The sequence below is a fragment of the Streptopelia decaocto genome (assembly GCF_964273445.1).
Source record: "Streptopelia decaocto genome assembly, chromosome: 1".
In the NCBI taxonomy this organism is placed as follows: domain Eukaryota; kingdom Metazoa; phylum Chordata; class Aves; order Columbiformes; family Columbidae; genus Streptopelia; species Streptopelia decaocto.
Window position 1 is genome coordinate 84,149,631 of NC_138663.1, and position 24,299 is coordinate 84,173,929.

At 43.5% G+C, this 24,299-nt stretch overlaps 1 protein-coding gene across 1 annotated transcript; it reads left to right on the forward strand.

The window, feature by feature from the left end:
• The first annotated feature begins 796 nt into the window (after nucleotides 1-796).
• Nucleotides 797-10,128, forward strand: GABARAPL1 (GABA type A receptor associated protein like 1). The gene is made up of 4 exons (XM_082047182.1): nucleotides 797-1,075; nucleotides 4,814-4,892; nucleotides 5,865-5,983; nucleotides 7,404-10,128. Exons 1-4 carry the CDS (start codon nucleotides 986-988, stop codon nucleotides 7,467-7,469), a joined length of 354 nt encoding a protein of 117 aa, XP_081903308.1. The 5' UTR covers nucleotides 797-985; the 3' UTR covers nucleotides 7,470-10,128.
• Nucleotides 10,129-24,299: the final 14,171 nt, after the last annotated feature.

The following is a 24,299-nucleotide window of genomic DNA, read 5'->3' on the forward strand; positions in this document are numbered from 1 at the left end:
GCATCTGGTCTGGCACACTATGTGACACACTTTCTGCCCCTTGTTGTTTAACCGAGGCGTTATAAACAGAATAATCCAGATCCAACAGCGACAGGGACGGTCAGGAAAAGCACTGGGTTTTTTTGGTTTTGCATCTCACAGCCACTTAAAGAATAAGTTAGGCTCATCACCCCCCGTTTTAGACATGTGGAGGCTGATGCATTCAAGACTCACAGGTGGACAGCAAGCCCCGGACCCCTGCCGAGGCCCGCTCCCACGCACGGAGCACCGCCCCACACCGCTGCTCTGCTGGGTAGAGAGGGAGGAGCAACGCGGCCATCCCCGCAGTCCCGGGTGGATTATGTGCCTGCTCACGCTGTATTTATAAACCCTGAGTCATGCTGGGGTTGGGGGTGGGGAGAAGGCGGTGCGGTGTCGGTCAATCGTATGTTTACTTGCTGCCCTATTAAAAAAAAAAAAGAAAAAACTAATTATTTTTAATCTTTATTTATTTTGTTATTTATTGACGCGCAATAAATCAATGCACAAACAAAAATATGCGACCTTGCGCGGTGGAGGGGCGGAACGCGGCGCGGCGTCGCCGCCCTCACTCGTCGCCCCCGCTGCGCCACGCCTCCCCCTGTCACGCGTGGGTTTGGAAGGTGGGACACCCCTTCTGGCCCCCCCTCCCCGATGCGTGAAGGGCCCTTACCTTCCCCCCCCCCCCCCCCCCCCCCCTCGTCCTTCTCGGGCGATGTAGACCCCAACCCCTCCCGCAGACAGCTAGAGCCCCCACCCCGACCGCACCGTCACGGCGGGGGGAGGTTTTTGTGTGGGGGAGTGTGTGTGTGCGCCTCCCCGTGACGTCACAGCGCCCAATTTTCCCTTTGCTCCCGCCGCACGGCTCGGGATTGCACTGCGCTTGCGGGGGTGTCCGCCGAGTACCCGGCCGTAGGGGACACAGCCCGGCGACAGCCCTCGGTAGGCGAGGTGACAGCCCGGCAGCATGAAGTTCCAGTACAAGGAAGACCACCCGTTCGAGTACAGGAAAAAAGAAGGGGAGAAAATCAGGAAGAAATATCCCGACAGAGTCCCTGTGAGTGTGGGCTGCGAGGGCAGCGGCGGCGATCGCCGCCTTTGTTTTTCTTTGGCGGCTGTCGCCTGCTTCTTTCTTTATATTCTGTCAAGGCCAAAGAAATTGAGTTAGTAACGATGTTTGTTATCTTGATGTTGTGATTCTGATTCCCGGCTGCTGTTCTCTTTAGTGCAAAGCAATGGCTGTTTGTTATGTACGAAGGTCTATATCGGCGGGTGGGTGCGGGGTGTAATACATCCTTTTTCTCTGGGATCCGCAGTAACTCGACAGCGAGAATGCTGCTGATCTTTTTCTGGCAGCCTGCGTGCGTGGGGTTGGGGAGTGGGGAAGGAGCTTACCATTAGCTCTGTAAAAATGGAGGAGAACAATGAGTGAGTTAACCGGGTGCTCCTCATAGAAAACAAGGTCTGTATCCATGTCACCTGATACTTTCCCATTATTTTTATTTTACCTTTTTTTGGCCTGTCTTTTTGATGCAATCTTGCTCTGTTCTTTTCCTTTGCATGAGAGAAGAATGATACTTCTCAGGCTTTCTTCCCTCCTGTTTAATCATCCTGTGGAAAAAACGTGACTTGAAAAACAAGGTCATCTTCTCTCTCAACTTTGCTTCCTCATCCTTAGGTCTCTTCAGAGTGCCTGTGGAAAACTTCTAGCTTTATAATTACTACTAGTAATTAAAAAAAAAAAAAAGGAAATGACAAATCAAATTAATTGTGATTTTTTTTTTTTTATTGTTCCTTTTTAAATGAATGTTTTGCAAATGTTCTTTCTTTCCATCCCCACTGGAGAGGTCTGTCCTAGATCTACTGCCCAGGGGTACTGAATGTAAAATAACTTTCACTACCCTGTAAATCTAAGGACAAGGGGAACAGTTAGCACTACATGTTTTCCCTGCAGGTTAGCACCATTTTTGATCTTGGGAGTGGCCCTCAACTGGACTTGAAAAATGTTTTTGGGAGGCAGTATTCAGGTGCACTTGTCCTAACTGTTTTTGGGACCCCTGGCATAGCACAGCAGGTTGAGCATGCAGCGAGTCAGTGGTGAAGTGTGTGCGGTTCTGTGTTTTAAGATGAGGACCTCAGAGGGCTCTGTAGATCAGGAGTGAGACAAGCTGTAAACTGAGGATTAGTATGACAGATTGTACAGCAGATCATGATAGATGTGTCTGGGAGAGCTGTGTGGGAGCCTGGGACCAGTCCCGGTCTGGCAAGAGAGAAGTCAAGATAGAGGAACATCAGCAGATCTTTATGGGGAAAGCCAGGACCAAAATAGCAAGATGTGCTGTAGTTAAAGATAAATGAAAATGGCACATGGCAAGGCCCAGATGTGAATTGTCGGGGGTAGCATCTTGTCAGAGCTGCATACGGAGCAAATGAATGCAGTATACGACTGTTCTTTGCATCACTTCTTTGGCTGCCCTTCCCGACAGCAAGATGCTTGAAGATGACGTCCATTTGGCTGCCTACACTGCAGTGCCCTGGTACATCTCAGCATTTTGCTGAAATTATACTGTTGGCACGGTCCCACATTACCACAGTCACCACCCAGCAACCACAGACATACAGACAAACTGTTTCTGCCCTTTGGATTTTCTTAGTGGATTTGTTTCTGTGTGTGAAGGATTTAGTGCTTCAGAAGAGATACCTGTGTTATCAGGCAAACTGACTACAGTTGATAGTCACATTAGCAGGGTACCTCCATTCCATCTCTGCCTCTTTGCAAGAAGGACATCTCTCTTAAACTCAGTGATGATCTGATATAAATCTTTCCTGGGGGCTTAGAAGCCCCAGCACTCTCACCTCTTCCTCATAGGCATGACTTCTTTTTCTTTATTAGCTAATGACCACACTATAAACCACCCTTTTGAGTCAGGTTGGTCACATTAGTGCTGCTAGCTAGCAGTTCTGCTTGTCAGTAGTTTTTGAAATTAGAGGCAAGAACTAAAGGTGTCTCTCCGCTTCAATTTATTGTGTTAGATATTGCCTTGTTGGATGCACAGGTAAAAAAAAATGTGCAAAATGCTGTTGCTGTTAGCCTGCACCTGTTCAATGAGATTGTGGAACTGTCCTTCCTTCACAGCACTTACCAACTGCATCTTGTATGGAAATGCATGTCCTACCACAAACTGCCTGAAGGAGTCTTGTACTAATTGAGATGCTTGCAGTTGTTGAAGTAGCAGACGTGACCATGTTTCTATTTTAAAAACAAATGTAGAATTTTCAGGGGATTTGGCTGTGTTGGCAGCATCTGGATCATAGTAGAGAGATGTCTAAGCTAGCACCTCTGTGGTGTGACGTGCTTTGCAGATACTTACTTGGGTCTAGAAGGAGTTGTGTACTTTGCCCAGACTAAATACACCAAGATCATCATCTTAACATATTTTTCTCTGGAACAGTGTCTCAATGATGTGACAACACCATTTTGCTTCCAGAGAAGGCTTAATCCACAGCCGGTCAGCCTTTTCTGTTACACAACAGATACAGTTGCTGCTTTGGGTTGCCAAAGAGCTAAGGGATGCGTGGATCCCTTAGAAATTAGTCCAACCATGTCTCACATGGAGTATTTTAATTATAGAGTCTAATGGAATTAAAAACTTGAGGAGGTTCAGAAGATCCAGCTTCTTGTTTAAATGGTCAAAATGGCTTCTGCAGAATAGCAAGCCACACAGATTGAATCATGGAATATAGCTCTTAGCAGTTCAAAAATGCGTATGACAAAACCAACCAACCAAACAAAAAACTGCCTTCATTTTTTTTCCTGCATGAACCCAGTAGTTCTGTGGAAACATACCTCCAGTATTTGGAAAGGTTTTCAAGGATTTTAATGGAAGTTGCTCAGGTCATTTTGGAATACTTCCTGCTTCTGAGGTAAACATTTTGCCTAACTCTGGTAAAAAGAAAATTCCTGTGGCAGAAGATCCCTTAGTCTGTTTGACCTTAAAGGTGCTGAGCTTCATATTTTTCTGTCATAGCAACATTAGAATATAATGAGAATTACTGTTTTCTGTCAAAGCTGTCTGTGGTTCCAGTTAGCCAGATGGTAGCCTGTTTTAAAATTATTAGATATTTATATGAATAAGGAAGTGTCCATAAGTGTATGAAGTAGGGAAAACAAACTCACAGGATATGAATTTCAAAGTAAAAGGTAGCTACTGAAGAATTGGGGTTAAAAACCAAACCAAACCAAACCAAATCAAAAAAACAACAACAAGAAAACATTCCCCAATGAGCTGTAGTTCCTTTTAAATTATTTCCTTCATTCTAGAGCACTTGCTATTGGTGAATGCAGAAATTAGGATGTGGGACTACTGGGAGTAGGGCTGATTTTGTGCGAGGTAGTTCAGAACTGTAACCTGGAAACAGTTCAACTTCCTTGTGATACTTCTTGTGTTGATGTGTTAGACTCCTGGCAGCTCCTTTATACAAAATTAACTTGTGCGGGTACCATCAAGGTGACCTGATTTTTTTTTCCTTGGCTATTATGGTTTATTTTTATGTCTGTTCCAGTCTCCATGTTTCACTCACTGTGCTTACTGCTGCAGTCTTAGGCTCCCAGCACAGCTATTGCCAGTGATTTTAAGTCTTCTTCTCACCTACCTGTTCTTTAATGTCAGGTATTTGTTATAACATAAATAAATTTCTAATCTGAAGGGTAATATCTTTTTCCACTGATGCTTTTTGGTCCATTTCATTTTATGATACTCATGGGTCATTTCTTGCTTTTTCTTACACTCTCCAGGTAATTGTGGAAAAAGCACCAAAAGCCAGAGTACCTGATTTAGACAAAAGGAAGTATCTTGTGCCTTCTGACCTCACAGGTAACTAAATCTACCTCCTTTCTTCCTGATTTTCAGTGAGAAGGTCTCAGAAGTGCTTTTCACTCTCTGATCAGCATGAGGAAGATATCCAGGCAGGCTCAACATCTTGTCATTGACCCAGTTTACCTGGCTGTCCTTCTTATATTTACATACTTTACAGCCTGGATTACTACATGCAGCATTCTCTGAGATCTTTTGAGGCATGCCACTGGCTTAACTAACATGCATGTGTCACAGCTGACTTCTACCCATGATGAAAATGACTGAATTGTGTATCATAGGCAGTAGCATAATCATCAGTCAATGATAACCTAGCTGCAGAGTTGCCAGAGGCTGTAACCTTCTTGCAGGAAGAGACAGGTGCTTAAAATAGTCCCATTGTTTTCTACCCCTGTGTTTGGAGTCATGGCTACAAAGTTCCTTTTCTGAATGGTCATGTCCATTTTTGTCTGTGTTTACCTTTGTTTTCATTTGAGAACATGAATGAGTTAAAGGAACAGCATTTCTTTTTCTTGCAGTATGTAATGGCTTGCGGAATGCATTCTTGTGCAACATAGCTCAAGCAACTACTGAGGGATTTGTTTTCCAGAGTGATATGACCATTTGCGCCAAGGCTAAATTCTCTAAGGTGCTTTGGATCTATAGGATGTAAAGGTTAAGCTAGTTAGAGGTCTTCCCACCAGTCCCTGCAGTAGAGCATTTCGTACCATAGCAGGTAGAGTTTGGATCTAGAGTGTACAGGGCCTGAGGCATGTACCTGAGAAACTGCCAGCTCTGAGGGCAATAGGTGCTAATATGGTTACAGTAGTGAAATTACTGCTCTGTTTCCCACATTGTTCATTTTCCCCTACTTTTTACACACAGAATGTGACTTCCACCATCAAAACAAAACAACGGTAAAAACAAACAAACAAAAAACCCCAACAACACATTCTTTCTGCATCTAAGGCATTCTTCTCTGTTCCTCTTCAGTTGGCCAATTCTACTTCTTAATCCGAAAGCGGATCCACCTGAGGCCAGAAGATGCCCTGTTCTTCTTTGTCAATAATACGATCCCTCCCACCAGTGCTACCATGGGCCAGCTGTATGAGGTAAGCCTGCCCCATCTTTTTCTCCTTTTGTTGGAGTCCCCAGAAGGATGGATATCCTAACTGAGGGACAACTGAGCACTACTACACTGACAGCGGATGCAGCTTGGTCAAACATGGACCCTCTTGGCCTGGGCTATATCCCATCATCTGTTTAGGGAAGTTCCATCCTGCAGTTATAAAGAGGAGCCTGGGGAGCCTCATCATTTTAATTATTTGTTTGCTACATGAAAGCGTTGTTCTATCAGGTGGGGAATAGTTGCTGCAGCAGTGATAAGTTGGTCCAACAATCTTTAAGAAAGTATTGAAATAAACTACTTATATTTCAGATAAAATATTGTGTCTGGGGTGAAGGGTGTAGCACGCACACTAGCCTTCCTGTTTATACAGAAGTAATTTCTTTTTAGCCAGTAAAAGAACACAGTATCACTGGGCAACCGTCCATGTATACATACCTCATCAAGGAACACTATTCTTTGTTGAAAATTACTTTTTCATAGCTTGTATGGTATATGTGAGTCTCTTGTAGGACACTGTGAACATTGCTGCCCCCATTTTTGCTGAGCAGTGTTATTTGATTGACTTTAAAGGCATATTGTGCCCATCAGAGGAACGTTCCTCAATTACATAGCCATTATATCATGGCTGGTTTGCAGCCTGGATTGATTTCTCCATGGTTTCTCCTTCTACTGTGTTTGTGTGTTTTAACAGGAGAGCTCCAGTATGGTTCTGTGAGCCCTATTTGACCTGTCCCTTTTTGACAATAACTGAACACTTTGTATGTGGACTGATTAAGATAACATAAGATTAACACACGCAGGGAGCTTTCCAAATCTGGACATGTTGCAGGAAGGTATGTCTGACTGTCCAGAGCTGAAATCAGAACTCTGTTCCTGGCACTCTGCAGACTTCTTGTGTCAGTGTCATCAGTGTCATCTCAGCTTTACTGCTCATATATAAAAACAGGACTAGAAATATAGCCACTTGTCAAAGTGTTCTAAAAAACAACAAATATAACCACATTTACCAAATACTGAAGTATCTAGAGGTGATTTTTGACCTGTTAAAGCTTTCCAAGTCTCTCCTCTCAATCTTAAGGCCTTACCAGCACTGAGATTCTGCTGCACATCCTGCAACAGTCAGAGCTGTTCCTGTTGCACATTTGCAGAACCCTCAGGCTGTGGATCTTAAAGTAAATTCATTCTGTCCAGAAATGTGATTTGCTTGAACTTAGCGGTAGAGCTATGGCCAGAGAGAAGGGGTTGCTATATGCTCTCTTTGGTATGAGGAAGCCTTTGATGTACAGGGGGAGAAAGAGAGGTCATGCCCTCTTGTTGTTAAAATAATCTCTTGTTTGGGCTTTTTCACATGTAGTGAGTTACAGGACTTTGGTTTGTTACTTTCTCCCTTTCTCTCCTTGCAGGATAACCATGAGGAGGACTATTTTCTCTATGTGGCCTACAGTGATGAGAGCGTCTATGGCAAGTGAGCACCAGCCCCTCAGGCATGCAGGCGAGATAGACTGATGGAATGGATTTGGGGGGGAGTGTTGAAGAGGAGGAAGGAGGATGCCTGAGAAGAGGGGAAGAGAACTGGAAGTGAACCACATGCACAATGCCATCATCTTCCATGCATTAATTATAATCGTTATTTTTTAAATTGAGGGGAGGGAGGGTAGGGGGACAGTGTGTGAAAGGGTGAACTGAAAGGCTAACGAAGGGTTCTGTGCTGAGGGATGGAGAGACTCCACTGTCTGTAGTTCTCTTGACACAGCTGGAAGTAGTTAGCCAGTGCTGGAGTCTACTAGACAAGCCAGTGTGGTGGAGCTCCAGGAGAGTGACTGGGCAGGATGGCCATTTTTCTGTAACCCTTTCATTGGATGAAGAAGGCATGCCATGTATTGTACACTGACCTTTGTCACGCCTTGCCCATTGGCATGGGCTGCACTCCTGTGAGCATTCAGTGAGCTGTGAAATACTTCACTCTGCCCACAGAAGGCTGTCAGTCCTCACTCCAGCTGCTAGCTGTGAAGCTTTCCAAGAGTATTGTGTTTCCCATCACTTCCATCAGTATTAGAAGGGCTACTTCTAAGGCCTGGGCACTCAGCAGCAGTGAGATGCGAAGGTTGGGGAAAAGAAGGAAGGACCTTATTTTTTTTTTTCCTTTCTTGCTTTAATTGCAAGTGCTGGACAGAAAAATTTGAGACAACCCTTTTATTCTTTTCGGTGAAGCCAACTGATAAACTCATAAGCACAGGGCTAGAAAGGACCTCAAGAAAATGACTAGCCCACTCCAGATCTGAGACAGGACTGAGTATACCGAACATGTCCACCATGGCTGCTCATCTAACTTGTTCATAGTCAACTCCACAGAGGCAGATCCTGGAAGCTGCGAAGATTGTCTGTTCAGTTCCTAGCTAGCCTACAAGTGAGAGCTTTTCTTGCTAATTAACTTTAGCCTCCCTTGCTGTGCATTAAAGCAACTAACTACTAATGGTCTTGTTATTGCTGAACACAGAAAATTATCTATCAGTGTTGTCCTTGTATCAGTCTTTTGCAGATTTGAAAATGGCGGAAGTCCTGTGGGTTTAGTCTTCCCTTCCATGTCTCATCCCTGTACAGCCCTTGCACTACATGCACAAGCGGAAGAAATCAGTCTCTCCATGTGTGTCTTGCTGGCTTTTTGTGATTGGACAACAGTGCCACCCTTTGCCACAAGAGAAATGCTTTTAGACTTGAAGGGGAAGGGGAATGGATTCTCTATAAATTTTGTTTTATTTTATTTTAAGCCAGTGTTTTTCTTAGAAAGGTGCCAGATACATGCTGTCCTGTGCAAGCTTTATGCTGTCATGTCAAAGCAGTTTCTTCCCAGTGGCACAAAGAGCAGATTTTCCCATAACTTCCATAACTCTGATGAAGGGATGGAGTTTGGGGATTGAGCTGACTTTCAGGAAAATTCTGGGGTTTTATCTAAAAATCAGAGAACTGGACCCGAGTTACTGTAAACATTCCTACATTTAAGAGAGGGACCAAGAGGGAGGAAAGGAGAAGAAGGTTGAAGAAGACAGGCAGATTCCAAAATAAGCTGAAGGTGTTTGCTCTATTTATGTGAAGTTAGATATCAATTCTCTGTGTTCCTCAGGAGTGAGAAATCAAGATGAGTGCTCTTCTGCTTGTGGGAGAGAGGAAATCAGGTTTCAGCCTTCTCAGCCTGTTGTTCCGTGGAAGTAGACAGAGTAAAGGAGCAGGCTAGGAAGTGTGAAGTGGGAGTAACTGGCAGAACTCTGTGAAGGTCAGGGAAGGCAGCTTAGAGGGGCAGAAGGATCACTGCCCATGTGGTATGTGAAGTAGCAGAAGGAGAGAAGGGAGGGACTGCAAAGGATGTAGACAGGGTAGTTGCAATGGGCAGACAGAAAGTGAGGGAACAAAGGATGAAATGGTTAGGTTAGTATTGCCCAGTTTTTGATCCTGAACTTCAGGTTTGTTGTTCCATCATGCATTTATCTGGAATAAATGCATTTGGATGAGTTATACCTACTGCCAACTTAGGTAACTTCAGTATCTGTCTTCAGTGCTCCGTCGTCTCTTTTTGGCCCACTCTCCTCCAATTACCAGGCTCTTCTGCCATTGTTGGGTGCAATTTTGCATCAGTGTCTTGTTTTAGGAAGCTCTGAATGTTCTGAAGCAGACAACAGACACAGGAGGCTTTCTAGAGTAAAATACAAGATGCGGGCAGGTGGTGTGCATCTCTGTGCTGCTCTCCCACTTGCTCACACACGCGCTGCCAAGCATGTGGTTGTGTGTGGTCTCAGATGAGCCCATGCTTAGGCACACTCTGGGGAGAAAGAGTTGGCATCTAGGGTGCTCGATTTTGTGCTCAGACCTCCCCTCCCTCTGCTGGGTTTATAAGTGACATGTGTGGGACTAATCTCAGCTGTTTGTTACATGTAGAGTTACAGTTTAATTTAGTTATTTTACCGTTCTTTTAACTGGATTGTGGCATTTACTTCTGTTTTTGCGCTAGTCTGATATTGTATGAGGTAATGATGGTAATTCTTTTTTGTGTTGGTTAGCTGCAGGTTCTTGTAAAATAAAGTTCATACTACTTGAGCTAAAACAACCAATCAATAAAGATGCATTTGAAAGTCACAGGCTTGGTCCAAAATATGTGCTTATAAATAGGGGAGCAGCTTTGTCAGAACTTTTTGCCGCTGCTTTTTCCCAGAACCCCAAATTTCCTCTGTCCTGTCTACCAGGACAAGCCACATCCCTTCTTTTTTTGGTTATGTTGTCACATGCACACACTTGGCCATGTGTTTCTGTGCCACCAATGTGCACTTTAATTAGACCTAGATGACATGAGAAGGTCTTAAAAAGTGTAGTGGATGCACTGAGACATTCTCTGCCATTTTAAGGTCCTGAACAGTCCTAGCAAGTTGACAGGGCCCCAAGGGCACCACCAGCCCTGACTGTCCCTGCTAGGCCCTCAGGGTCACCTGTCACCCTGCCCATGGACCAGGACCACGTAATGCTGTCAGCCCCGACGATGCCACAGCAGGGTGGTGATGCCAGCTTACCACAGCCCTGACCAGCCCTAGGCCCTGGACAAGCCAGGACCACAGGGCCCAGCCTTGGCCCATCCCTCTCTCCACAGCCCTGCCATCACCAGGCATGGGCCTGGGTCTGATCCTGACCCCAGCCTGCAGGTGGGATTCCTGTCTTGACCTGCCTCATCACCATGATGAGCTTTGTGGTCAGGGCTTGTGTTTGGATCTGGCCACCATCCCTGGGCCTTTCCAGGTCCCACATCGGGTGCTGTAGGATGGGTCCCGTGGTTCCCTGTGGGCCATTGTCCCTCAGGGAGCCACCAGCCCTCACTGTCTCATGACAGCTCAGGCTGAGGTGGGATTCCCATGGGCAGAGGGCATGGGAGGGATCCTGGGATGCCCTCTAAAGACAGGAAAAGCAAAGATAAGGGAATCTGTGGCTCATTGAAAAGTAAGTCTGCAGTGGTGACAGATCTAGGCTGCTTGTCCTTGTGGATATTTGTGTGCTGAGAGGAAAGGAGTCCTGCTGGGAGCTGGCGAGACCAGCAGCCACCATTTGCTCAGCGCTGTAACTCCGCATCAGGTACTGTCGGCACACAGGGAGGAAAGGGACATGTGCTGTCATCTGAGAAAGCAGCAAGAGATATGCCACTTCTTCCGCCTTCTCGTCACCTGCGATTTTGTGCAGGTGCCACCGACCAGAGCAGCAGAAAAGGGCCATGCCAATGCTGCGGAGGGGCGACTGTCAGCTGTCCCCCTGCCACACACTGAGTGAGAGAGTTGCACAGAGCGCTGAAGTCAAGAATTGTGGCACTAAAATTCACAGGAATAAAACTTGCTAGGCCAAATAGATCTTCTTTTCCCCACTGCATACGGGTTGGAGCCGAAGTATGAGCTTTTGTTGCTGTTGCTGAGGGAGACAGTAATTCATCCTGCACTGTGTAAACTCAGAGCCTGCCCATAGCAGCAGTTTCTATGCTCATGTCCACCAATGTGAATGAAACAAGCTCCCGCTGTAAGGCAGAAGGGTGCTGTGCTTCCTGACAGATGGTCAGAGATCATCTGAAAGCTTACACTATCAGCTGAAATAATTTTAATATCCGCTTCAAACATAGTGCATGTTTTGCTGTCTAGGTTGTGGTATCATCTGCTGAGTCACATAGAAAACCACCATGGAGTTGTATCTGAATAAGCAGGCCTCTTCCACTGCCCCTCTCACCCCTTTTCTGAGAAAATGGTGTACCAGTGATGTTTGTATGCCTTGTACCTGCCATGCTGCTTTTTTGTTTGTGTCAGTGCCGTCACTGAGAGAAACAGCAGTCAGGCACATTTACTGAATGTGGTTTGCCTGATCCGTGTGTAAAATATTAGCCTGTGCTCAAAGACCGTCACCTTTATTCTGTGGGTTATGGAAATGGGCTTGGAGCAAGGCCTGGGGTAAACTAGAGGCTCAGCTGTTTAAGAGAGGTTAAGTAATTAATACTGTGTCTTGGTCACTATCACTGCACCTGGGATCCTCTCTGCAGTCATCCTGATGTTTGCTTTGGAAGAAAGCATCCTCCTGGAGCAGAGACTACCTGAGGAAAAAGATGGCCTGAGTCATTAGAGTCACACAACATCACTGTGAAGAGTATCTGTTATCTTAACAACAGGTCCCAAATTATGCTAAAACCTGGTGTTTTCACTTCCCATAAAACAGTCATGTCTGAGATGAAAGAAACACTGATTAAAACAGAAATAAGACTACCAGAGGGAGAAACTCCAGCTAATTCCTGTCACTCAACCTTGAATGAACAGTCCCCCATGATGAGCCACAGAGTGTGACTAGAGGCAGAGACTGACTGCTGGCAGGGCACTCGCAGGCCTGACACAGACAGAGCATGGCTGGCCACAAACAGCAGCTGTCCCAGCTTGTGCTGCCAGTCTGTAGGAGGATGTTGGAAGTCCCATGGCATTTGTGTTCCTGGATGCTCGTATGAGTCCCAAAGCACAGGTCGTACCTGAATATATATGTGATACAGGAATTAGTTAATATTCTCCTGAAAAAGCTGGATCTTGTGGTACCTTTCTGTACAATAAGAGTCTGATTCTCCCTAATTTTGCACTCTGGCCAATATCATCTGGATGTTACATTGTTCTTTGAGAATTAAAAGACTGTTAAAAAATGCTAGAAGTAGTGATACATGGAAGCAGCAGGATAACATAAAGATCCGCGTTTTCAAGTGAGGGCATTGCTAGAACTGCATTAAGGTTGAATGGCCTAGATTGTTAGCTGAAGGAAAAACTGATCTGATTCATCCCTGGTCTACTGCTCCCCCCACCTCAGCTTAGAGGATTTGTTTTGCCACAAACCTCTCTGATCATCTTGAGCAGTCTCCTGCAGTGTCCACACACTGCTCAGCAACCTAGAGCGCTTTCAGGAGGTAGCAGTCCCTGTTACCTTTAGCAGGACATTCTCCTCGCCTTTGGTGTACCTTGAGACTGGCTCTGCCTCTTCTCTCTTCCCATATCCTATTATTCCTCCAGTAGCACCTGCCCTTTTTTCCCCTCAGGGTACAGTGAGATTAGCAGGAATTGAAAGGTTTCCTTAGCCTTTAATGTCATTGCCTGCCCAGCCACCTTCTCTCCCACAGGAGGCAGCAGAAGGCTGACGTGTGCTCTCATGCAGCAGCATCACCTACCTCCATTAACTGAAGTTCAAAGACACTTAACCGCCAAATGTACAGTGAACAGGGCTGAGAATGCCTCACATCAAATAGGCTTTAAACTGTAAGCTACTTCCTGCACCTTATGCTGGAAATACCACATCATGGTCACCCCATGCACACTCGTACACACATACGCACATTCTCCACCATGCCTCAGACCACATCAAAGGCACATAACATCTTTGTATGCTGCATTGGCCACATCATGGATATTACCATGTCAAAACCCACTCTGTGACTTCAGTTGTACCCCACACAACAGTGAATTTACAGGCATTCCCATGATACATTGTCAAAAACCATGCGCTTCCTATACCGAGCCTTGTATCGCAGCAGATATGCAAAACATACCAGTCTGATCATGTTTACCAGAAGCACATGTTAGCAGAAGGGATGCGAGGGAGAAAATTATATGCACTACACACTTAGAATATAGTTCAACTCTCCACACAGACAGCAAGTTTGGAAAACAGTGCAAAAAGGAAAGAAAAATGAAGACGCACATACACACTGAACATGAGGCTTTACAGGCCTGGAATTCAGCCACTCTGGCAAGTGTAGTGTATACAGGCAATCAAAAAAGAAATACAGCAAAATATATGCCTGTGCATACTGGCTTTCACCCAGCCCTTAGTGCACAATGTATATTTCTCCGCCATCCTAATATGTATTCAGTGCAACTGGAGCAAACAGCCATGTGCCGAAAATGGACACTGAGAAATGGAAATCAATAGGGAAATGCAGGATGGAAAAAATGCACAGGCTAATACACAGTCATGGCTTTAGTGCAAGATTAAAAGCAGGAGGGAAAAGGAACCTGGAGCACTAAGAAAAGGTACTGCAGTATACAGCCACTAAGCTGCTTCTTATCTATGGAATGCAAAAGAAGACAAGAAAGCATCAGTTCACAGGAAACCTTGGAGGAAAGGAGCCCACTACCTACAGCCATATTTGAGAGGTGAAGAAACAGCAGCCTCTGTCCCTCTATCCTTTGCAACTGAAGGTAAAAATTAGAGTCTGGAAAAGCAGGACCCTTCTGATCAGGACTGGGTTGTCGTGGGAGAACAGGAGGGAGGCAAATCAGGGCTATCAGCAGTTTATGGAGAGCAGATGGAATCAGGAGCCTGGTGGAGCAAGATGTGGGAGGAGAGTAAGAACAGACTGGTGAAGGGACTGCAGGGTATGAGTGAACCCAGCAGAATTGTGTGGGAAGCACAGAACTGGAATAACACAGTGGATCCAAGGCAGGAGTAAAAAGATACCGACAGCTTAAACTAATGCCAAAGGTATTGCAGAAAAAGCCTCTCCTAGATTGGGCAGGTGTTGGCTCAGCCTGTGCATTCAAACTGCTGCCACTACCAGTAGAACCGCAGCTGCGTGTAGGATTCATTCACAAAGCTGAGTATCTGGTAAAGCTGTGGCTATTTACCTACCTATCTCTCAGTTTAGTCCTTTTGTGCATAGTCATTACAGCAGCCATTGGAGCTCCCTGTGACTGCTGTGCTACCTCAGTGATATCAATTAACCTCTTTGACCCTGAGTGGACAGTGCTGGGGGACATCCTAAATGCCTTTTCCTTACATCATACATTAAATGGGTGAGGGAATGAACAGGTATGCTCCTTCTTAAGAGGTATTCTGAACCCAAGAGCAAAATAAACATGTAATTAAAGGAGTGGTATCACTATGCAGATATGAAGAGCAATAGTGTCAAATATTTAAGAGAGAACAAGAAGAAGACAATGGGCAAAACCAGCCTATTAGAATGAGAGTAAAGAAAGGCAGGATCAAGCTGTAATGCACTATGTAAGAATGTGTATTAAAATGTCAGAGGAGATGTTAATGCAGATTAGAATCTGAAATAGGTATTTTTCCATTTTACTGTGGTTGTTCAGATGTAACATTGGAATATTTCAGGTCTTACTCACAGTTCATTTGTTCCGAGGGGCATACAACAGAAAATGAACAGTGACAGATCTGATCATATTTCATTAGTTTGCATTTTATTACTTCACACTTATATAATGGGTTCTATATGAGAGTCTTCGTACTTCCAAAAATACAGATCTATTCAGCCTCACAGCAGCGCAGTGGGGTAGCTCTTGCTGTCTCCAGCCAGCTGCTTGGGATGTTGAGGTGCAGAGATGGGGACTGGCTTACCTGAAGGCCCTACGATGAATCAGAAGCAAAGTTAGAAAACAAGCCTTGTCCTCCTGATCTCTAGCACCTCTAATAACAGGAATACACTCATTACATGGTAAAATTGGAATGTGAATTCTGTATATTCATATTATTTTTCATTAGTGAAAGAAATTCCTTATCATCTTTGGGAACACAGCATCGTAACATTTTGATGTTCTGCCATTTGCAGACTGGAAAAGCTCTGATTTCTTTGCCAGAACCAGCAGCAAGAAGGTAGCTCCTACTCTTGACACGCTGCCAAGAAAACACTGCTGAATTGTCTTTGGGCAACAGCCCTTTTCAAAGCTCATTGATACATTTATCAGTGCCCTCTTTCTCTGGAACAAAAAACAAATTACAGTGCAAGCCTGGAAAAAAAAAAGTGGATTTTCCTCTTGCCATTTGCTTTTTGTTGGATTTTCTGGCAACTTGCAAGCATTTAGTATCTGTTTTTCTATTTTATTATGAATGTTTCATAGAATCTGCAAAATGATTCAAATTATTTTCAAGCCTAAATGTCATTTTGAAAGAATTTAGGCACTCACTCTTGAAAATGCTGAAATAAGCACAACACTGTAGTCACAGACTTTCAGTAATATTTGGGTTTGTAGAATTTTTAAATACACAGATGACAAAGCAGACAGAAATATGGATTTTTTTTGAACTATATAGCTGCATGTGTCTGTGGTTGTCCAAATTAAAACAAACAAACAACAACAACAAACCTCCATAAGACACTTTTGGAAATGTTAGCCTTTTGGGATAGCATTTCCTGGCAGGGGAAAAAAAAAAAAAAAGAATGAAAGAAAGAACATTTTGAAATCTATACATTTGCTGTGGATGTCATAGAGGTGAGTGTTAGAGTGTTTCACTGTTAGAGAAAAATGTCATCCAGGGTCTTGGGTGCAAAAGATGAGAAAGCACTTATTCAGTGGTAGAGGCTCAAGTTCCTATGGCTACTTGATAAAATAGAGAAGGAACATTAAGTTAACATCACTGCAGTGACTGAGATATCTTTGCTTCTTATAAAAGGTTTCAGTTGATTTTGACTTGAGGACGCCCTGTAAGAAAACTGCATTTCCTGAACTCAGCCACAGAGGAAAATATTGTTTATTTAAACTGCCTATTCCAGAAGGCAGAATCAAGTGCATATTTGGACCAACTTCCGAGCTCTAGAAAAATCACAAAGCTGCTAAGGCAGTTACATATTTTAGCATACTCTTATAGTGATTTTAGCATAGTCTTTTAATGCAATATTCTCATATTTTCCCAGAAAGCAGAAAACACATCCAAGTAGCTCATTCCAGGTAGCATGAGCTGCAATTTGGTGTAGTGCACTGACACTTCTCTGGACTCAGGCGTTGCAGGTTGGTTGCTCCCACAGCATGGACATTTTCTTCTCTTTCTGCAGTTGTTGTTGTGTTGTCTAGACTACAAAAATCTCCTTGAAGGTACCTCCCTGCAAAGGATTCCTGGTCAAAGCCTGCCTTCCAGAGAGGATCTGAACATGCCACCTGGTCTATGTCAAAGAAGTTCCTTTTCCCTAGGTTTCCTGCAGCAGAGACTCAGACACGGATTCCAGAAATTATTCTAAAATAAATAATTTATTTGCAAGGTACAGCTAGAGTGGCTCAAGCTGGATCCCTCCTGAAGAGGGACCTCAGCAGAAAAAAACCTTGGACAATTATACCCCCACAATCCAAGCACACACCCCTCATGCGTGACCCTGGGCTAATTGCAAAATTAGAGTTTAATGTCTCCTCGTTCTTCGTTGGATCTCTTCATTTTCATCAGGCGCGCTGTCAGTCAAAGTTCTCACCTTCAGTTGCTATTTTGCACCTGCAGCTGGAGAAAATATGTTCATGGTAATAACCAAAACATTCCCCTATTAGATGCCATTCTGTTCCTTTATCTCTAAGGATGCAGCTCCCTTATCTTCTAGCTCTATGGCCCTTTTTACTTAACAAAGCAGAAAGTTCAAAGTTTCACAGATTGCAGAAGTTATGCCAAGCAAACTTACTGATGCAAAGTGAACTCTACAGAAGCAAATTCTAGATGAAGCAGTATACCGAATAACTCAATAAGCTAAGGCAGTCTGTTCCCTAACATCTAGCAGCATATTCTTGAACAAGACAATAAAGAAACAATTTTTAAATGAAAGTAAGATGTGCTGGGCAATTTAGGGTGAGGTAGCCACAGAAACCCAACCAACCAACCAAAACCCCACAACCAAACAAAAAACCAAAACCCAAAACACACACAAACACACACAAATCCCCACAAAAACCAAAAAACAACAAACACAAAGAACACTCGGTGACTTCAGATCTAAGATTTCTTTACTAAGGGAGATGGTTTCAGCAGGTGACTGGCAATTTCTGGCTGTGAAAGGTGCACAGTTATACACACACTCTCTGCGGAACACACACACCACAATCAAAAACTCCAGTATGACCGTGAGTGGCACCACGGACTCAGGACAACAACACTGTATTGAGCATAACTGGTAGCATTTCTGTAACACGGGGCTGCAGGGCTGCCGTGTGTGGTAGGAGTCAGTGAGCTGCCCCACGCCTGTCACTGCCACTTCCAGCTAACTCTGAAAGGGATGTGAATAGCCTATGGTGCTCCAGAAACCTCAGCTTGTCAGAGCCACTCAGAAGATCTATAGCAGAGCATTTCGCATGCTTGCTCAAACAGATTTAAGAAAGAGTAGCACCTATAAAACGGAGGAGATTTGGGAGGAGACACATGGAGGAAAACATGGCTGGGGATGTGGCTAGAGATGCTCCATGCCAGAGCAGGGACAAGCCTGAGGGACTGTGGCATATGGAGAACCCATACCAGAGCAGGGACACCCCCAAAGGGACTGCATCTTGTGGGTGGCTCATGCCAGAGCAAAGGGAAGCGAGGAAAATGCATGGACTGGCAGAGAGAAACCATTATGTTCCAACCTCAGCCTCCTGCATTGCCCATCACATCCCTGAAGGGACTGGGAAAGATTGAGTGTAATGCATGACAAAAACAAGGGAAGCTGTGACCAGGAAGGGGTGGGAGCAGTGCTTGACTGAAGTTGAGCTGGGGCAAAGAGGAAGAAAGGTGTTTCCCTAACTGTTTGTTTAGTTTTTTACTCTTTCTTTTTTTTCTCAATATTCAAATTGGTAATCAAAGGCTTGCGCTAGCTGACAATAGATTAAATAAATTTCCCCAAGTCGAGACTGCTTTGGCCATGACAAATATGTTTACTCCAGCTGGTAAAAGTATCCAAGATTTGCTTGCTGGCCCAGCTTGTACATGTAACTGTTCCAGCTCAAGCTTAGGCTTCTGTATGATGCTGTACTTCTGGGGATGTGATTCCTTCCCTCAGCGACAATTGTTTTCACTGCTTGTTGGAGATGGCCGGTAAGTCATCAATTACCTGATTTTTCAGGCCAGCCCAGGCTATTTTAGCTTTCTCCATATGTAAAGACAAGTAATAGCCTTTTCTGGGGCCATTAGTATGTTACAAGGGTGTAAAGTTGCTTAGAGTTCCTCTGTGCTTTTTGTTTCTTTTGTTGCATACCTGAATCATTTGGAACAGGGCAGATGTAGTTCAGAGCTATGAGTGAGCTTTCCCCATAACAGCTATTTGTGCTTTTGTTGTTTTCCCCAGTACACACCAGAACCTTCTGAAATGTTAGAGCTGACAAAGCAGTTCAGGTCTCATTTTGTCTGAGTGATAGTTTTGGGCAAGTTTCACCACATGACAAGCCTAGCCTCCATTTCCAAAGGATCTCAAAGCAATCTACAGTCATCTTACTTAGGGAAAGGCAGCTGCTTTATGAGCTGCAGAAAACAATCATAGATCAGCTAGCTACAGGTAGAAAAAGCGACATAATCATCAGGTCTCTGAAGCAGGAGGCAGGGGGATGGTGTCTCCTAGAACTGGGTCAACACTTTCATAGACTCATCCACTTTTAGAAATCCTGAAGATAATTTACTATTATTCATAAGCTTAGTTTGAAAATTATTTTCTGTCTCCAAATAGCATGTTCTTTCATTTGAAATCTGAAAGATGTAAGCCATGTGTATTGTGGAAGTTTTAAAAGCAGAAAAATGGAAGGGTGAATTATATAATAACAGAAAAAAATTATATATCCTTGCTGCAATTTAGGGATAGTGTGTTTTCTGGGGAGTTTTGTACTGCCTCTGAAAAAGTACAGAAAAAGAGACGGGGTGAATCAATCTAACACAGTGTGAGACCGAAACCTCCCAGATACTCTGGTTTTCCACTTTCAGAGAGTTGTTATAGTAAGAATTTTCTATTAAAGAATGTTTCAGTCAAATAACTCAAATATCCACTGTTCATGCAAGATACTTATTTGTCTGCCAGATGGGGTGTAGGTGTTGTGAATCTCCAAAGTGTAGTAGAGAGATTACAAAGTCATCCAATGGGACAAATTCAGTAATGTTAGTGCCTGACCCAAGACTACAGCATTAAGTAGGATTCACGGCTATGAGATTTAGAGGCTGTAACCAAAACTTGACTCTCATGGAATTACAGTGTAAAGGAGAATAACTTCATCCTTCCAGCTTGGTAAAAATGGGTCCTAACTAATAAACTCCTCTGGGGCAAGAAGTAGCAATGAGTTTCTAAAGAATAGGAAAGAGCATCAAAGGAGGCATAAAGGATTTACACTGGAAGAAAAATATTAAATGCTTGGCCCTGCTTTCACTGGCACTGCTGAAGAGCTTCAGTGTGGTTTCTATGAGAGCAGACTCTGGATCCAAAGCGGAGAAAAGATTCTGCTCTAGGCTACATTTGCAGCAATGAGTTTGGTAGAGCCACACAGGGGCAACTGACACTGACAGTAACATCTTGCCTTGCCCGTGACCATCAGCTTAAAATCTCTCTCCTTCTCCAGCATAAGAACAAGTAAATTGATAAAATCACGTTTCCTTTATGTTAATGGAAACTGTTCGAAGCAACTCCTTTCCTTTTTTTTTTAATTTTTTTTTTTTATTTTGGTTTTTGGTTTTGTTTTTGTTTTTTTTCCTGGAGACTGTAACACTTTTTAAACATACTCAAATACATTTGCATCAAAATACTAGGGAGCTTCTTCTGCCAAACCTGTGCATCATTAGTATATATTATTCAATTTACTTTTTGTACAAGGAGATAATAATAGATTTCATAACGATCTCATTTAGTTGTAATTTGCAAACAAAACCAGAAGAACCAAATTAATTAGCAGGTCAGACTCACCTTATTTGAAGACAACTGACAAGACTCCAGTGAAAGAGTAAGAAAAATTTAAAAGGTAATGATTTTAGCCTTTTGCTGAACAAGATGAAGGAAAACAAAAACAAATTAATTAAAAATACCAAAATACAAGTCTGCAGAAATATTATGTTTAATTGGAAGTTTATTTCAAATAAATTACTCACTGTTAATTACTGTTGCTAAGCATGTTTTAGCAGTTCAAAGTGCTAAGAACTGCCAGGTCTGGCAGAATGGTGCTCATACACATCTGTTCCTGTAGGAGGCTGATAAGCCAGGGTTATTTTACGCGCATGATATTTTCTTCTTTCCAAAATAGCTGAATAAAATAACAACTACTCTTAGAATTTCTCAGATGATAATCAAGTTGAAAGTTCCACCCCAAACCAGAACCATGAGTAATGGAATAAATGGGTATTTTGCCCATCCAATACCCAAAATGCTTTGTTTCCAATCAGAAAACCTGTTCTTCTCCAAAGTTCAGTGAAAAAAAGTCCTCCCTTTCTTGGTGGGAGTCAAAATGAACCCAAGAAAGCTTTATGGTTGTTGTCTGTGGGTCTCCATTATGAATGATTCAGCCTATGAATGGTGCCACCGTTCTTCACTTCCCATTTCAGTCAGCATCATCTATGTCAGGCTGGGTAGATCCCTCCTGAGGACAGCCAGCTTGAAAGAATACGAAGCAAGGTTGCTGCTTCTTTGTTTTTGTACTGTCAGTGGACCCAGCTGTGAAATTATGCAAGATTTAGAAAGGAAGCTGGGAACTAGATGGAAAAAACATGTTCTGATTGAACTGATGTTTCATGACAGGTCTTATTGACCATCAAAGCAGATATGAGACGCTTGGCTGGGTCTGACATATGTCACTATGTCAGGGTGTTCACAGCCCTCAAAACCTTGTTCCCTGAAAAATATATCAAATTATTAACAGACAGTTGTTAACAGCTCCTGAGAGCATCCTCCCCTACATTTCCAAGCAACTCCCCCTTCAGTGGATGTCTGCACAGCATTAACTATCATAGATGGTCCAAAGAAGTCACATCACAGTGAAAAAATATCTTCTGCTTTTGTGATTAATATTATTAAGCAAAATAGACTACAGATACAAATTCTTTAAAAAGAATTGGATCATCTGAACTTTTAAAATCTCTCTCAAGGTTTCCCCCTCGCCTCTGACACTATGTACACAGCAGGACTGCTTCAAATTGCATCATATACCATAAGAAAAATTGAGCCACTTTTAGGCTGAATTTAACACACTGCAGGCAGCATAGAACAGAAAGCCAACAAGGTTTCTGCCAAGTCAGTCATTAGGAGGGACTGTCAGATGGCATAATGCTTGAATGGGTATTGTCAAAAGTATCCGAGTTTAGATGTCAGTCTTGCAAAATTACAAATGACGAGCAAGTACGTGATGTCTGTGGCAGCCTGATTCTTGTAACAATAGCTCACATGTGACTGCTTTAGAAAACATGAACTAAATCTATATACATTCTCTTTTGTGGCTCACCCTCTCCTGGGCTAGGAACACATCTTTCTCACATTGCTGCCTTCTTAAAATGCATTTTGATCTCTATGCTCCCTGAAGCACTGGGGACTAAGGGTCAAAATACTTTTTCTCGGTGCAGACATGCTCCTTCCCTGTCCCCATCTCTCTGACAACCAGTGGAGTAGCTCAGCAATGCATGGCGCCTTAAGAGAAGGCTGTGCTAAAATATTTATTTTTGTGTCAGAATGTGTAAACACTGGTTTTCATTTCAGAGCCCAAATACTATCCCACCCTTCCAGTGCTGTCAATATAATTTATGGATCTAAAAGCTGATTATGGAAAGGTCACAAGTGTTACAATCTGCAAAGGTAAAGCAAACCCATTCCTTTCATTCCTCAGGCTCTACAGGGAGAACAAGGCACAAATTTCGTGTGGCAAGAAAAGACTGGTGTATTCATGACGTACTATCATACATATTAAACAGGAGAGTGCTCCTCGGAGTCTGAAAAAACAGACGAGAAGACTTTACGTGCCAAGAATCCTGCCTGATTTTCTTTACATTCTGCTAGGAAGAAATATGGAAAACAATAATATTTATCAAAAGGTATTTGAAGCACCTCTGCTGTTCTTTTCATATGCTGTGTTAGTTTTTGTAACTCAAAGTAAATAGCTGTTAAAGGAAACTAATGAACATAAAGGACTAACGTTTCCGAAGTATGTATTAATGCTTCTGAACTGATTACACTTTTAAAATAAACTCCTTTCGTACCCATACAATAAGCAGGGTCACAGACAAGTTCTCTGATTGGAGTGTGACTTGCAGCCTGTGGTGTAGGGCTGAAGCTGCTGTTTATTCTTTACTGTAAGGCACAAAAAATCTCAGAGAATTGCTGTGATGGCTGCTAAAAAATTTTAAATCCTTCTAAGGCAATCAAGATTAGTATTTTGCAAAGCAGAGGGTCTAGCACTACTGTAAAATTTTTTTATCTGGTATGTCACAACCTTCAGTATTATTCTTAGTTGTGTGATTTTCTCTACCTTATTGATGAGGGGTTTGCTTTAGAAAGCCCTTTGTTCACAAATATGATCTAGCCCTTATATGTAGCCAAATGAATAGAGGTCATCTGTTCTGAAAGTAGCCTAGCATCCTATGCCATCCTGTTGCACTTGAAATCTGAAATTGGAAGACATCTTTTATTGTTAACTTTTCTAATCTTACTATAAATGGCACATAAATAAGTGGTCCCTCATTTTCTTCTCTGGGTACTCTTGGAGTTTGTAGGGATTCAGCATGGAAAGGGCAAATAGGTGAGCCATACCAGGCTCTGCTCCATCATAAAAGTTTATATACAACAGACAAAAAGTAAGGCTGATGCACTCAATATACTCCTAAGAGAAAGCCCAAGAACTGTAGTTGCTGCTGTAGTTTGCACTGTCAGACATGAATACATCTCAGTACTGCTTCATGGCCCTGGGAATGGTGGTTAACAGGCAAAGAGGGTGAGACTTAGCTTAAGAACTCATGGCCACTGTACTGGGAGCTTGGGTAGGCAGAGGGGAGACAAGGAGAAGAACAAGGGCCATATCAGTAACACAGTCCTGACTACTGAAAATACCGTTATAAAAGCCTTTGCCCAAGCCTTGAGACAGAACATTCCTCCTTCCTTTTGGAAGGGACCATGCCCAAAGGCACCCACCTCCCAAAGCAGGCTTTGTAAAAGCGCAAAATAACAAACAAGGATAACCTTGAAAACAAAAGAAACTCAGATTTCACCTGGTGGGTAGCCTAAAATCTCCTCTGAGTGCTCTACCCTGGCAAGCTGATCCTTCCCTGGTCCAGTTCTGCATTTTTTTCACTGATTCCCTGCAATAAGCACCCTCAGCCCCCAGAAGGCATGAGGCTGTGCTAGGAGTCTGCACCCAGAGCATATCACCTTCCTCTGCTCTGGTGTCCTGGGCCTCCTTTGCTGTGTGACCCACTGCCTGCCTCATCTCACCTTCTGGAAGCTGAGCACGTCCAGCCAGCTCTGGGGAAGGTGCCACCTCCCCTCTGCTCAGTGCGGCTCCCTTGATGGAGCAGGCTGCAGCAGGGATGAGGTAGCAAGGCAGTCTTTCATGTCCTCACATCTCTGTCAT